The sequence below is a fragment of the Phaethon aethereus genome (assembly GCF_964289735.1).
Source record: "Phaethon aethereus genome assembly, chromosome: 2".
NCBI classification, from domain to species: Eukaryota; Metazoa; Chordata; class Aves; order Phaethontiformes; family Phaethontidae; genus Phaethon; species Phaethon aethereus.
The window spans coordinates 24884063-24901566 of NC_138582.1; the positions used below are offsets into that span (position 1 = coordinate 24884063).

General features: G+C 36.0%; 1 protein-coding gene across 1 annotated transcript in view; it reads right to left on the reverse strand.

Moving 5' to 3' along the window:
• VPS13B (vacuolar protein sorting 13 homolog B) overlaps positions 1-17504 on the reverse strand; it is a gene marked incomplete at both ends in the record, with an annotated part of 485525 nt that overhangs the window by 163268 nt on the left and 304753 nt on the right. The window contains one exon of the mRNA XM_081996267.1: positions 7851-8054. Coding sequence (XP_081852393.1) covers positions 7851-8054 — 204 coding nt within the window. The remainder of the gene's footprint in view (positions 1-7850; positions 8055-17504) is intronic.

The window sequence follows — 17504 nt, forward strand, 5'->3', positions numbered from 1 at the left end:
ATTCTTTTTACCTGTCGTCATTTGTAGAAATGCTGAATACCTGCATTTCACCACAGAGAACCATAAAAATCACCAAGAAGTTACTGGTCCAAGGTAAGTTTTCCTATGCTTACAAAATAGAAAATTACCAACTGTGAAACAATGCAAGTTAAAACAATGCTAAATTATGCAACTTTCTGTCACAATAGAAAAGCAAAGCCTGAACGACACTGCCATATAGATGAATAGATCTATGCAGGACTCTTCAGATACATCTGCACGTCCGTAGGTATCCCTGTATTACCTTTAATCTCGCCATGTCCAGTAACTGAGACGTGGCAGCTTGGACATCAGCATAAATCACACAAGTGAGCCAGACACATGAACTATGCAATTAGACAACCAGTCCCTACCGTCAGCTAGAGTTATCCACGTTAATGTCATTAAACAACATGGTTATACGCCTGTGTATGAAGAAATCTCTGGACTGCATGTGGTATAGGTAATTAAATCTCTTGATTAAGAACAGGTATTGATACACATAGTCTAGTAAAGGTTCTGGAAAGGATTCTGTTGAAAAGTACACAATCTCAAATGCTGATGGTTTGTAGGCCAGGAGTTAGGCCAAAAAGAAATTCAATACATATCATACCTTGACTGTAATTCAGTCAAGCTCAAAAGATTTAAAACCCACAATTTACTGTTTAGACTATTTCGATTTGGATGCTTCAAATTCTAATAACAATTTGCTTAGGTGGCCTCAAAACATGTAGAAAGCGCAGCAATCTATAAGGGAATATAAACTGTCAGATGTGGGTAGACCTTAAAGCTTTTACATTTTTTTAGGACAACAGTATACAGAATTTAACAGCAGATGCTACACAGCACAGAGCTACTATTCACTGAGCGCAAGTCTAATAAACTTTTGCTTTAAATGACCTTCACAAACACTGCTGAGCAGGCCGCACGCTACCCTACGCCGTATGCGGTATGCTTAAGAGCAAGCCAATTAGTAAGTGTGAGAAAACTACTACCTTGCATTAAAAGCTTTAATGTTTTGGTCAGCCGTAGCTCTGCTGGTCTGTAATGATGGTTTTTAAAGCCAGTTTAGCCTAATTAGACCCCCAAATTAGAAAACAGACATGTTAGATGTTCGTGTACATCTTCAACTGAGAAAACGGTCTTAGATTTTGCCAATTCTACAAATGTTTCTCCCCCTGCCATCACCTTCATGTTAAATTTAAACCAGATGTTTTTCTACCCAATTCCTATTTCCCCTTCACAATAGGATGAGAAAGAAGTGCCTTTGTTTTTGAGGAAAATGGAAGAGCTAAGTAGTAGAACAATTCTATGAAGGAACACACAGCTATACATTAGAAAACTGCCACTTGAAGGGGCATAAAACTGCTAGTAAGTATGGTTTCAATATAGGAAACAGAGCTTCATATAAAAGCAAATTATTTGTTGAACCCCAAACCCACAACTGGTTCTCTTCAATCGTTGTTCAAATTACTTTTCAGTTCATACATATGCCTATTTCTTAATTTTCAAATGTTATTCCAGTAGATACCCAGTACACGGCATCTTAAAGGACTTTTTTGGTAATACAGATTGATTGCTGATTTTTTAATTTTATTTTAAAATCATCCTTACGTGGTATCCCTGTCCTGCTCTACTTACTACTTTCTGCATTTCCAGTCAGTGAATTTGAAGCTCAGCCAAATCAAGTATTAGCAAAATAATTGTAAGTACAAACAGAAGGCAAACAGAGCACAGTAAATAATGAGGGGAGAGGATATGAGAAAGAGCACAAAAGGAACAAAGAAACAAATTCCACTTTGAATTATTAAGTCTTCCACACTGCACCTAAGTGCACCGTTAACTTAACACAGGTGTACGCCACATGAGCTTATGAAAAAACTTGATTGTGAAGAGCGTAATGATGGCTCTATGTCTGCAGCACATTCATTCCATGGCTCATTTATGCATCTGTTATATATTTGTCTTGGAAAAAAAAGGAAAAGCTAGTACTTTTAGAGATGTTAAAGCAGTTGATCATCTACACTTAAAAGTACAGCACATTTGAAAGACCATATGCTAACGCAAAGCAACAAGGCAGCAAAGCAGTTGTGATAAGGCCTGGGGGTTCAATACTTTTACTCAGTGCTGAATTTGGGCTATATCTGCACAATAACATGAACTCTGGTTATGGACCACAGACCCACACTGTAAAAGCACAGGACAAAAATAGTCTCTCTCCTCAAAGGCTTACAATTTAAGTATAAGAAAAAGCACACCAGCAGACAGGGAAGTAAAAGGGAATAACTAACAGCACTGTAGGTAGTGATACCCGTACAGTGGCAACCTGAAAGCTATCTTACGAGGTTTTATATTACAGTATAACTGAAACAAATTTTTTCGGGAAGGATTTGGAAGAAGACATTGCAATAACTTTGTGAATGTTCACAGGAAATGCCTTTATAGGTTAGCCTAGGAGCAAGCAAGAAAGTGCTTCTTCAAAAATTAAATGTGGCAGCCCTGGTAACTGGTATGATGAGGCCTGATGATCAGTGAGTGTAGATGTGTCAAAGCAAATGACAAAAGACATGTAAGAAGAAATGGATAGACACAGAAGTCTAGAAGCACCTTGAAAACAAAGACTTATCTAATGATTAATATGACAACAAATGTTGTGGGAAGAAAAGAGAAACAAATGTGAAGAACAGAGTTTTGTAATCAAAGCAACACCTTTTGATTACATCAAACCAAATCATCAGTATTTGATTACATCCACTCAGAAGCACCTTGAATTTATGTGAGGAGGAAGGACTGCCAAAGAGATGATGCTGCATTAATCAAGGAGGTGCAATGATGTGAGACTGGATAAGCTGTGAAAATGCACAAGAAGGACTACACCTTGGCTGCCTTATGTGGAGAAAACTAACCGAAAGAAACAGAAAATACTGGTCAGTAAGAGCTAAACGTAACCTAGATGTGAAACCTGGAAATGTTTGCCTTATTCTTAATTACAATTTTTTCTGTAGTAATATCTTGCTGAATCTAGAGTTCGAGCCCTTATATACTTAAAAAATACATAGTTCAGGGAGAAACTTGTATACATTCAATACATGAATGACAATCAAGAGCTCATTTATGCCAGGTAAGTTTACTATTCACAGAGATATGAACCCTCATAAAGAATTCTGTGATTTGAAAAAGCAAAAAAACCCAAGTATTAGCATGGAATAGGCCACATAATCAAATAGTGTTCTCTAGTAGTGTGAGGCATGCAAAACCAAAGATGTTAAGTTGGTTGGCACCCTAACCTAGGACTTAGAAAAGATTTTTCTCTTGCAGGTTTCCCATGTAGTTGTGTAAGTCAGTTAATCCCTGATCCACAAATGTATTAAGATATCTACCTTCTAATGACATCATCATGCCTCAGACCTCCATTTCCCAGTGAGAACAGTTCACACCCTTTCAGCAATTTGAGGTGTTGCAAAGACACATCGCGAGACAGTGAAGTAGCACAGCAACATTTTGAGGGCTATCTAATGACCAAAATTAGATAATGAACGTACACTATCTGGCTGTACAGAATGACTACTGTTATATAATTATGCCTCAGTAAAGCTAATTTTCATTTTAAGAATGCAGTGCATTCTTTGCTGTGGATTAATAAAGAAAACAACATCCTCCATCTTATTGAGTACATACTTTGTACAGTATGAATACAAGCACGACTTCAGGTACAATAAAGACTGCAACTGAAATACAGGAGTAAATACAAATGTACTCATGTTTATTCCAAAAGATTCACAGGGAATGCCCCTACTTCCCTAGACATGGATCTACTAATCCCCTTTTTCTGGTCTTCCCTGTTAGAACTTGGCAAGCTACACTTCAACTTTCCAAAAAAGCATGAAAATGAAAACTATTCAAAGAAAAATCTGCATGAAATTTTTCTGAGGATCTTTGCAAAGCAAGAGTGGTATTTTGTTCAGTTTTGTACAACACATCATTGGCTCCCTGACGTACTCAATGAGAGTTGCAGAGAGCTGTTCCAGATGGTGGTATGCCAAGGACAAAACTGCAGTGCAGTATATTGCCACAGTCAATTCATTACCACACAGAGAAGTAATGCTTTTAAGCTCAATTAATTTTTTTTTAAACAGAGTTTATTCAGGCTACAGGAAGCAGAAGTTGCTGCTGGGAGCTGTAGAAGGACTGCACAGGGACGGGGGCGAGGACTCAAGAGAGGATATATTTCTCTATTTCCTTCAGGGCTGTTGTTTTTTCCATTGAGAGGAGGGAGAGGGAGGAGGAGATTTGCAAGCTGAAAAAGCAGTTTTCAATCAAGAAAACTTCTTTTGGTTAAGTACTCCCAGTTCCCCACATGCTGTTTGGTAAAGGGAATAAATGTGGACAGGTTTCATTTGTACATAACCCTATTAGAACTGTCTGACTGTTTCCAGTATTCTCTTTATATATTACACCATCAGGGAGCTTTTCATAATATCTACAGTGAAGTATAAACATTTCATAATGCGAAGAGTTATGATCCCTAATCCTCAGTACAGCACAGCATTCGGACATTTTTTTCTGAGAGAGGGCATCCACCCTACCAGAGTGCTCCTGTTCCCCCATTCTTCTTGGGGTGACCTGCAGAGGCAACAGAAGGCATCACAACAGCACTTCACAATAGCCCCTCTTGAAGAATTTTACACTAAACACCTTGAAATAGTTAATATTTAGTCTCAAAGCAAGACTGCTTGCTTTCCAAATTAAAATGTAGAAGTTAAAAAAAATTCAAACCCATGAGATATTAAATACTAGAAATAGTGAACTTCAGAAAAAGTAGTGGGAAAATTTGAAGAATTTACTTTCTGTGTAAAGATTGTTAAAGCATTTAAATGATAAATTATGTCAAAAGCTTTCTATGTCAAAAGCTTTCAAATATTTGCTTGTATGATATCCACAGATCTTTAGATTTAGAGTGATTTGGTTTTCATGCAAATTCTTAAAACAAGGCCAAATTTCAACTCAGTTGACTAAGTTACAAAGTAATCTATTTCAGAACTTTTACAACCATTTAATTAAAAAAAACCCAAACAATAAACAGCAATGTTTTTAGAAATGGGAATGGAAAATTAATGGCTGGTATCTATGCTTAAGTTTTCTGTAAAGTAACTGTATGAGATACTTGGATATAGGTTGGATTCTATATTGCACCACATAGCATCTAAGAATTAAAAAATGACAGCAATGGATCTTGACAACGAATCTTAAAATCCAGTGAACCCAATAAACCAGAACACTGGGTCTAAATGATAAGTAAAAACAAATAGAAGTATATTAAAACCAAACAAAGAAATGAATCTTAAAATAACTCAATAAAAATCATTCATTATGTTCCAGGTTAAACATGTCTAAGAAACTTAAAGAATTAAAAAAGAAAACAGTATCACAAATAGGTCAAAGAATAAAGCTTCTGTGGTAGTTGCAGGAAATCTTAAGATAAACCACGTAAAACACCATGTAGCCACGCTCTTGGTGCATGCTGAAAATATCTCAACGGATAGCAGAGTTCAATGCAGGTTCTTCCAGTTCTCAGCACACCACTTCCACAGATCATAAAATAAACCCAGATGCAGAAAAACTGACTGCCAACTAAAAAGCAAAAATGCAAACACCCTGAAAAAGAGCTGTAGTAAATGTGTAAAATTTTAAGCCAAAAGGACAAGAAAACACTCATACCCACTTTCTCTTTAAACAAACTCAAGCTGGAATTACAATACTGTATTGCATACTAGAAAGGAAAAACTAATGTATTTAATTACAACTGAGCTAAATTAAAACCCAAGTACAAGATTTGTTCAAAAGCAATTTCAGAACATACATACTTATTTGTCAAATATATCCTAACAAAATTTTATTTTGGAAGTCATTTGCTGAAGAAAAAAAAACCTTCCAAGCAGTTATAAAAAAAGAGATAACTCAGATTATCTGTAATAACTGCTTCGCATATGCTTATCTTAACAGCTTTTCATGAATCTCACCAAATTTTCTATCCAAATCTATAACTGTAAAGCACAGACCAAAGTGTGCTGGCAATATGATTTCAGTGACCAATGGGAAGGAAAAGGAAAGCCAATTCCTCAGTGGCTGGTTTTCCTATGTCAGCTTAAATTGCAAATTGTCTAGAAGCCCCTTGGAGATTAATGTCATCTTATCTTTCAAGAAATGCCAGTGGCCCTCTGTTGTTTTGTGAGAAAGAACTTCACGGGCAACTTGCCCAACATCAAGGCCTAACTAGGTGGTCATACACATTTTTTTAAGGATAAGAATTTAAAAGAAAAATTGTCTATGGAATTACATTAGTTAAAAAAAAAAATCATTACAAGACAGGAAAGAACCAGCTGATCTTATAAAAGAAGAACAGATATTATTGTGTTTATATCCGTACTCCTGTCACTCCTTTTGGTTTTACCATTACTTTGGTTAGATCTTCTTTTCCTGCCCATTATTTTGCAATGATAAACTGGAATTTATTCTTGATCACATCTGTTTGCTGCATGCACTCCTCGAGAGTGAGCTTATTTGCTCTCTTGGTCTCTCCTCAATTCAACACTTAGATCAGTCCACATGACACCCTCACATAGCTTCTTCTGCTGTATACAATTTGCCTCACTTTCAAAAAATCTCCGAGAGTCCTCTCATCTCCCCTTTTTGTAAAATCAAACCAGCAATAGTTCAATTTTTGTCTTTCGTTATGATTCTGCCTGCTTTTCTATATCACTTTTAGTAACTTATCCCTCAATTCTGATAGAAATCTTATCTTAGGAACCATAAAATTATGCACGCATTTCATAAAAATTGGATTGTATTTGCATGAATTAGATACAAAGGGTATTTAAATGAAATTAAATAAATAAATGTGTGGTCAAACAGACACTTTCTAGCAGAAATGCGTCTAAATCCACCAAATTACTTTTGAAAGCTTGCTTTTGGCCATCAGACTTTATTCCTGTCACTTTGAAAAGAGACCTCTGCTTACACAGGCTATAAAAATTTAGTTTTAAACCACCTATATGAATTTTTAAGTACAAAAAGTATATTAAAACAAAAATTAAAATTTCAGATTTTCTCAAATTACCAATGAACCCCCCTATTTTGTAATATGCATATGCATGCTTTATCATTCAACCCTGTTTAACCAGAGGGTGGGGCTTTGCATGTATGTATCATACAATACACAATAAGGGAGACTCAGTTGAAATATCTAATTTTCAAAATTCATCTGTTTTACTGCTTAACTAGAGGGCAGGGCTTTGCATGCACATATCATACAATATACAATAAGGGAGACTCAGTTGAAATATCTAGTTTTCAAAATTCATCTGGTTTTAGTTACAAAGTGCAAAAAAACAGCTCAGAACCACTAGGAAATACTCTACTTTATCCTCCTCTAAGTTAGAAATGTCTAAGCTGGTTCTACTCAAGCTTTGTAAAAATCCAAACAGAAGAAGTTTTTAAAAAAAACAAAACTAAAAAAACCCAAAACCTCCCATTGCTTGTAGACTGAGAAGCTGAAGTCTGAGCCCTGGAGCTACTTTCATGGACATACAGTAAGCCAGTCAGAAAAGAGCTTAAAATGGAACCAAAGGCACACAGTAACTAGACAGTAACTACAGTGTAACAATAATAGTAATATACATTTCAAATCTATCATGCAAAACTCCATGGAAATGTGCTTGTAATGTAAAGCAAAAATAATGCAGAATCATTTGACTCAGATATACTGCAAATGGTATCTGCAGTGTTTGTGCTATGTAATTCTAGAAAAGAAGTAGTTAAAAAAACCTTCTTACCTACTGGCCATGTTCCATTCAAGTGCTGGATTTTGAGAATTTCTTTCACTCTCTGTCAAAACCCCTCCTTTTCCATTTTCCTTCTCTGGTTTCAACTGATTCCAATGAGCAGTACCAATGTTTATAGATTGAAGGTCTATTTGATATTGTCTGTCTTCCACCTCTGAACCAGGGTCTCGAAGTATTCCTAAATTCAGTGCTCTCCTGTAATGCCAAAGGATTACCAAAAACAAAAAAACAAACAAAACAAAAAAAAAAGGTAAAAATCAGACCAGTCAAACATTCATTGAGATACAAAATTAAGAAAATTAAGGTATCAACTTTGCTGTTCTTGACTACACCTAAGCATTATTTTACGTCCAGATCTTCAGAAATATCCAGCTGCCTCTTTCCTATGGAATTCAATGGGAGATATGCAAATAAATATATTCCAAAATTTAGCCAGATCCACCAAAGTCAACACGAGATCAAAGCTGATATGAGATCAATCCACTGACTTCATTGCATTTTCAATCAGCTCCATATGAGCAGCCTTTTGGGGAAGCAGGACTAATTCATATCTACTGAATAGATAAGGATGTCACATTCAAGTCCTCAAAAACAACAGCTACGTATCAGTATTATGAACAATTTTATTGAGAGACAATTGTTCCACTGTTCAAGCTTACCAAAGAATAAACATTAAAAAGAACATTCCAAGATGATGGAAAAACAAAAACCAAAAATATTTTTAACATGGAATTTTGGTACAGTGCTTTGTTATTAAAATTCTTCTGACAAGTGAGAAAAAAGCATTTTTGAATGAACCATATTACTTGTGGATTCTGCTAAATTCTGCTACGTTAGATTTTATGACATATTTCAACCTTGAATTGAACTTGGGAAACAGCTACACTCAACTTCAACAAAACATTCAAGAGCTATTGGATGAGTGGAGGCTGCTAAGACCATTCGATTTTACCAGTGACCAGGACCAGAGGATTCTCCTACCATTTATCTTCTGCTAATAAGCACTAGTAAATCTTCCAGAAAATTATCTTGCCCCTTCTACACCGGGAACAATACAGCTTTATGTGCACTGCTCATTTGATATTATAATAAAAATGCACAATTGAAGTTATCACTGTTTTTCAAAACAAGCCAGTAAAGGGAGCAATGGGGGTCTTAGATTTTTTTTTTTTTTTTTTTTTTTGCTTTAAATCTCTGATCACATCAAATTGTAGTCTATTTTTATGGATTTCATACATCTGAGTTGAAGCTTAAGCTTCTTATCTGCATATGCCATCCAATCTACTGTTCCATTCTAAACTGTTGTCTTATGTCAGAATCATTATTTAGTATAGAACTGCTGTCTCCACAGTCAACTTAATAATTCTGCAATTTGTTTAATCATTGATGCTAACAATCTACAAATAAATAAGGATTAAAGTAGCACATCTCAATCTGTGATGCATGCACTGCATGCAATCTCGAAGTATAGGTATGCAACCTATTTCGAAGTGCAATCCCAATGCTGCCCAAATCCATCCACAGTTGAAACTGCTAATACCATTGCCATTGTCACCAATGGAGTACGCTAGCAATTAAGAAAATTAAGTAATTAATCATATATACCCACAGAGGCATGTGAATGGCAGGAAAGCCATTTCGATCAAGTCAGTCCTGGTGGGGCAGTGTGATGGCACTGCTCAGTAGCCCTACAACTTTTTTAAATGCTTAGCAAAAATACACTGAAAATCTGTTATGTCAGTAGTGGTATTTCAAAATTAAATGTGGTTTCTTAAAATTCAAGAATATGTTTGTCAACTTTCCACACAGAGAGATCTAACCACAACAACTGCGTCTCTTATTATTCTTTCTAGGCATTATGACATCAATATGAATGCAGTTCTGTTGTTGTTTGTGTTGGGTTTTTTTTTTTTTTTTAAGAAAAAACCACGGTAGATTTTTGTGTGACCCAATATCTATTTACATACTTTGTCTAATGCAAGTAAATATTGGAATATATGTTTTCTGAAACCTTACTGAAAATAAAGTACCAAACTACATATTTTATGAAATCTGCTTATGTATAAAAAAATACAGAATATGATACTAATTCTTCTCTCCCTTATTTCACAGTAAATAACATTTTTCATTCATTCTTTTATGAGCAGCTTGAGAACTTGCATTAAGCTGCACCTAGCACTATATTCCTTAGGCTCATTCGGCACAACCATGACCTTGTGAACAGAATTGCTAGAGCAAAATGTGGCTGTATGTGCCAATCTGAAACTCCCTATTGTGTCAATGGCTTTCTTCCCCTCATAAATTTACTTATTTAAATATAAAACCCTCAATCTTTAGCACACATTTTTAGGTGCAGCAAAATACAGAGGTACTACTCAGACACAAAATACTAGTGCACTGCATTGCTGGTGTAAGATTTGTCTATTTTTATAATTTTTATTTGATCCAATTAATTTTGTAAAATCTCAAGGACTGGATAATGTTTGTACTGCTTTGCGATATCACAGCCTAACACTTTCAGGCTGATATAAAAACTGCATTTTCATTCTGTTCCTACAGAATCTCCTATATATAATACAAAACTCTTCCTCTGATCCTTTAGATACACCTTTGAAATCCAAGCAAACAAATTGTGTTTCTACAGATTACCCAATTCAAGAAACTTGTATTTTACACATACATGTAGAATATAAGCATTAGTTATTAATGCCCTGATGTTTCAACTAATCTGATTATTGTTTCAGAAAGTACATCCTGCCAGTTTTACACAAGGATCAAAATATAGCCTTTTCCCAAATAAATTACATACATAAAGGTATTTACGTAAGCACTCATTTCTGGTTTTCCATATCAACTATCTTCCTAAGTACGCTCCCAATTTATTAGTTGTATACTTCCTAGAAGGATGAAAATAAGTTAAACTGCAGCAGAATTGGCCTAATCTTAAGCATACATGCTACGTATGAATTTTGCAGCCTTTCTGATTCTGCAGCTTTCGAAATCCTTGTAGCAAATAAAATCTGGGAAACAGAGTAAGCCAAATTCATTCGTCTCTACCCCAAGCATGAACACTGTTTTACCAGCTGAAATGTACTGTAAGGGTTATAATTTTCATTGCTTCCTCCTTCTGAAAACAAGTTCTCTATCCCATCTGAACCTTTCGGCAGGTGGTGCTGAATACAACAGTTGGTCAATAATACAGTAAGATCATAAGCAACCAAAGACAACCGTAAGCATGTAACAGGAAGCACAGCTTTAATGTTTTTCTTTTTTAAATTGATTTAGTCTGGATCAGGCTTTTTGTATGTTTATATAAGAAACAGCTCATGTTGAACCGGTTACTACATGCTGCTGAATAGGCATAATTCTACGACCCACACTAAAGAAGTTAAATCTATTCACTTATAGCTCATTTGAGACCTACAAAAAGCTAAACAAGCTGGGAAAATGGCATTTAAAGACTATACATTATGTAATGATTAACAAATATTCATAGACTTTACACATAACAGCTCATTTTTGTTAGCACTTACTAGATCTCTGTGTGCATTGACTTCCGCTTCCAGGTACAAAGGTGACAAACCTATCTATCCAAATTTGAATTATTAAAGATTTTGCCTGGTGATAAAATATTCATCCTATTCTAATTTAAAAAGGAAACAGACAGTAAGCTTGGATCAATATATACCCTCTATTTGACAGGGGTAAAACCAGCGGCACCTTGTTGGACCTGGATTATAGATGCTATTCAAGAAGACCACTTTCTCTTCTGCTTAAACTTGTGGAGTCTCATCCCAAAGGTAGTCTGAAAGCCTACCTATGAATGAGACGCGACTGAACTAGTGTAGAAATCACAGAAATATTTATCACTGCCCTAATGCTCCTTAACTGCCTTTTTCCCAATTTAATTCAATAAAGTTTCCTAACTTACTCTCCTCGACAAGGCCATCGAATGCGTTATACCAAACAAGGGAAATTGAAACAACTGTTTCTTACGGAAGCAATGGACCACACCTCTATTTGAAGTGAGATGCTATAGATGTTACGAAGGGCACAGAACAAAATTGTGGTAAACCTAGAACACCTATGATAACAATACTGGCCTTTGAAAATGCTGGGCTTCTATCAGTAAAACCCCAGACAGGAATCAGCTTTCCAAAGGCAGTTGTTATATTTTTTTCTTAATAAATTATAGCAAGTAGATGCCTCTGTCACAGGCAAAGAAACTTAATGCTTGAGCCACTGGGAGAGAAACATAACTTCTCCAAGATTGCAGAACATACAGAGACATGACCTTAAAACAGGAATAAAAGAAACCCTGTAGCATGACAGTTCATGATGGAAGACTTGGATTTGCCCAAGTTTGGAGAGATTAAAAACATGTACTTGTGAAGAAGACCATAAGAAGAATGAGATGTTATGGAGAAAATAAGAAGGGCACAGGAGTGGACAGGAGGGAGAAGAAAGATGGGATCAGGGCACTAATGCTGAAATTAAAGAGAAGCAGCACGTAAGTAAATTCTATTATTGCAAGAAGAGAGGAGGAGATATCCTTAGGCAAGAACTTTCTAAAATTTTGTACATGATCCTGGGTACACACTCTGCCATACTGAGTGAGCTCCATATCCTCCCTGAAGGGTAACCTCAGCCTTGCTTCTCCACCCTGCCATCTGTCCATAAGGAAACTTGTTGGTGTTTTAACAAACATAGTGTTTTATGACTGCCGGAATGTTGGAAACAGTTTATTTTAGTCTCGGTCAGTAGAGCAGGCTCTCAAATGCCATCAGCACTAAACTCCAGTTCTCACCGTTTCTGCCTCTTTTCTCCAGGAACTATGCCACATATGACTGGCTTGTTGGCAGCTGCTCCTCCTCCCCTCTCCAGCTCAGCTTCAGAAGAACTCAACTACTGCCCCATCTCCACACTTGCTGGCAGCATACTCAGGATTGCATACCAGCAAATTTTTATTAAATACAAATATAAACTGAGTACAGTAAGGCTCCTATTTAATGTTTGACTGATTAGCAAGTGATACTATTTTGTCCATATGTCTACACTCAGATCACTTTTCACTTTAACATTACATGTAATCTTTACAGGAATCTGTTTAACAACAAAAACTACACTCCCCCTGATTAGCTCTTGTGTTGTGTTCTGTACAGCCAGATACATCAGCATTATCTGCAGAAGACACTATGTGGTGGGTGTCCTGTAACTCAAAGTGGTTAAGGTATGTGGGTGCATCTCCAGACGTGAAAGACCCTTATAAAAAGAAAACATCAGTGCTAGCTCCATGAGCAAAATAAAAACGACTGATCACTTCTAAACATTTACACAGTAGCCAAATACTACTAACGCAGGGGAAGAAATTATTAATTGAATTCTAACTGAATACGTTTTGTAGTCATCAACAGTCATACTTCTAACTCTATAATGATTTGCAGTATTTATAGCTTTTGTGAATAGACATAAATCAACTTAGACGTAGGTTACTTGTGCAATTAGTATGTTAAAAAAAGACAAGCAATGACCTAAACATATACAAAAATTCCTTTTGATTGTGCTAGACTGCTTCAAACAACTGATACAGTGAAGCAAAAGTACAAGTACAATGGGTAATTTTCCTCTATTTTAAACTAACGCTGGATACACGTCTGACTTGTATCTCTTGCGCACTGGTTCCTTTTTCATTCTGTATAGCTACAGATGAGTATCACGGTGAAGAGAGGAGCTGGTATAACTGTAAAAAAGCTAAAGAAAAGGATGAGATATCAAGTAGCTATAAAGATCTTTAGGTAACACAAGGATAAGCATATTGGAGAAATTATGGAAATAGGTACTTTCAAGTCATCAAAAAGGATGATTCAACTATAGTTGTGCACTAAGACATCATGAATGTCAAAGTGCCTGGTGGAAAAAAAAACCAAAAGACAACTGGCCACACAGAACCAATCATCTATCTCCCAATCATCCAGAACAGATCATCAAATAAAAGAACATTAAGATTTAGTTGAGTGTCATTACATGCCTTCTAGTCTCCTCAGTGTCAGAGTCTGGAATACATAAGGACATGTTAGATACATGTTTAGAAAATTCAGCCTCGAAAAGGAGTGTGATCTACTGCTATTTCAAGACACTCTGAGCTTCCAGACACTTCAAGCACAGCACAGAATCTACTACTATGAAGCTCTTGATTCCTGGGAAACAGAGAATGACATTAAGAGAAGGTATTCAAGATCCTCAGCAAAGTCATCACACTATTTACAACTGTTTAAGTATCTCCAAGCTAGGTATTAAATAGTCATATTTGAAACAAACGTAGATGGGATAAGCACAGATGTATCCCCTCTCTCTGCTTCTAGATTTTCCCAGCTGTGCAGCAATCTCTTCTACAGAAAATAATAATAGTAATAATCAAAATAATTAGCTTTTTCCAAAAAATCTTACCAAAATACACTATTTCCTTTTTACTAATACTAGTAGATAGGTCTTCCCTTACAATTACTTTGTAAGCTTTTTCTTAAAAATAGACGACACAGACAAAAATCTCAGTTCTTCAACAAAGTGCTCAGAGATGAAAGGCTGTAAAATTACAATCACTCTTCTTTTGGCTAACTACTTTGTGTGCTTTACTTGACCAACTTAAACAGTTGTAAATAGTGTGATGACTTTGCTGAGGATCTTGAATACCTTCTCTTAAAGTCATTCTCTGTTTCCCAGGAATCAAGAGCTTCATAGTAGTAGATTCTGTGCTGTGCTTGAAGTGTCTGGAAGCTCAGAGTGTCTTGAAATAGCAGTAGATCACACTCCTTTTCGAGGCTGAATTTTCTAAACATGTATCTAACATGTCCTTATGTATTCCAGACTCTGACACTGAGGAGACTAGAAGGCATGTAATGACACTCAACTAAATCTTAATGTTCTTTTCATCAACTGCAGCTATGATACTTACATTCATACAAAACAATTTTAAAAATGACTGATTTTCACTGAGCTATCATAATGCAAGAGAAAAGAGATTTGGTTTTGAACATATAGAAGAAGAAATCTGGAGAACTAATTTCAATGGTTTGCGCCTATTTTGCATGTGTGGCTGATACTCTCTCAAAAGGAATAGAAGATGCTGTCGCAGAGTTTGAGGCGACAAACCTAACTGGACGCATGGACACACGGAAGAGCTAAGTCTGCTGGGCCTTCATCCGTTTTGCAGAAGAAAGTCTGAGACTAGGGAGGCTGCCTGGGCAGGCCTCCTGTTGGCCTGCAGGACATGTTTCCCCCTCTGTAAGGCTAGAACATGCTGAAGGAAAATAGGAGAGGCAGATTTCATTCCTGTTCTCTCTAAACTGGCTTACTATGTGACTTTAAGCAACAAAATTAACCTCTTCAACAGTTTACTCATATATATTGTAGGCATAACGCCAAATGATGCTGTGAATATAATTCTCTTATTGCTTAGAAAACATTTTGAGATCCTTGGATATACAGTGCTGTAAGAATGCAAATGTATAAAAATATGTATAAAAATCAACTGCTGCCGTTTTTATGAAGATACTATTTAAGTAGTTACATCAATAGTATACCTAAATATTTTTTTATTTTGAAACGCAGTAGATACAGATTCAGAGGAAAAAATAACAACACCCCCTCACGCCCATTAATTACAGTGGTGGTGCCAGGTGGGTGCTACTATAATTCCATTTGCCATCCATTTAGGCAGGTCAGATTTTAGTGAACTGGACCACATCAAGGTCAGGACTAGTAGTAGTGCATTGATCATACAAAAGCTACTAAACACATGAAAGGAATTACAGTAGATCACACATCAAACATTTTGGCCCTGTGCTTCCTTCCTCTAGTCCTTCAGGCAGGAAATGCTCTACGTATCCTGTGAGATGACCAGACATTTAAAAGTAGCCCCTTGTTCCAAAGGCTCTGGTACAGCAATTGTCTGAAAAGAAGCTGAAGAACTTCTGCAGTGCAGTTGTCTTCTAGTGTTGTATCTGGAACACAGTATGAATGATACTATGACGATAAGGTATGGTATGACTAGATATTAGGAAAAATTTCTTTACAGAGAGAGTGGTCAAGCATTGGAACAGGCTGCCCAGGGAGGTGGTGGAGTCACCATCACTGGAAGGATTCAAGAAACATGTAGACGTGGCACTTCAGGATATGGTTTAGTGGGCATGGTGGTGTTGGGTTGATGGTTGGACTTGATGATCTTAAAGGTCTTTTCCAACCCTAATGATTCTGTGACTCTGTGTGATTCGGTAAGGTAAACTATGAAGTAATTTCAGTCTCTCTAAAAAAAAAAAAGTGTAAAATGAAACAAAGCTGATGTTTGCAGCTGTGCATTTAGAAGTCATCTGTTTAATTACTTTGGTAATTTTATTGTTTCAATTCCTCAGCAAAAATAACAGCATGAGGAAGTCTGAACTTTTAAGGATCAGTTTTTCATTTTTATACTGTTTAATATTTAGACAGTTGGAGGAATCTTGTTATAGATTTGAAGCATTCACGAAAATTCAGGGAGCATAGTATAAATATACAGTTGACAGACTGTATAAATGATAAGTATGCACAATTCCAAAGGAAGGTCTGTAGGATATTTTTGGATGCCAAATGTTTCAAGAAAAAACAAGTGGAATAGAGTTCCTCTAAACAGAGTCAGTGAGGAGAGCGCTTGAAGAGTTTAAGTGGGTGGAATTGAAGTCTGGGGTGAGGGTTAGCAAAAAAGCCCAAATACGGTATAATCCAAAGACTTTTATGCTTTTGTTTCATGGCACAATTGAATCTCAAAACTTAATGCTGTTTGGCAGTAAAAGGATCCTTTCATTATGATTTTTAAAATATTAATGTGTACTTGGTTTACCACATAGCTAAGGTAAAACCTTGTGATTTTCCGATTGCTTTCATCCTGTATTTTACTTTGTTTTAGTTGATTTACCTAGTTTAGTGGTAGAATGCCTCAGTTTTTTCAGATGTTCTATAAATTCTCCTGGACATATTGAGGTTGAGTTTCACTGAACATAGTCTTCATATCTGATGCATGGAATTTCTTTAAATGGTGTGGTACAACCTCTACAATAGTACAAGCTAGAAGACATACTGTCCGCAGTGTGTTTGATAAGCTGACACAGGACAGAATTTCTTTTCGCTGTTGTGTCAGTATATCGAACGCATACCTGGACAGCAATCAAATTCTATACAAAGCAGTACAGAACATTAGAAATAAATAAATACCAGTTTTTCCTTTATATTAAACAATGTGTACTAATGCATATTTTCAGCATGTGTATATTGTAATAGATTACGGTTATAGCATAGATGAGACAAGAAACCACTCTAAATCACGAACATTTAACTTTCCAAGTCAATTCACATTTATCTTTGGCACTGATTAAATTAGTTTCTCAAGATGCCACACAGTATTTTCTTTTTGCAGAATCATTGTATTCATAATAGCAAGCTGGAACTATTTTTAAAATACTATATGTGATATTGTAAAATATGTCAATAACAGAGTCTTAAAAATTACCTCCTTTAATTTTTCTTTTCTGAAGTCCTTGCAGTGTTTTTTCCATTTAAATACCACTTGGAAACTGTCCTGGTAGAAAACTCATTCCATATTTGTTATGAAATAGA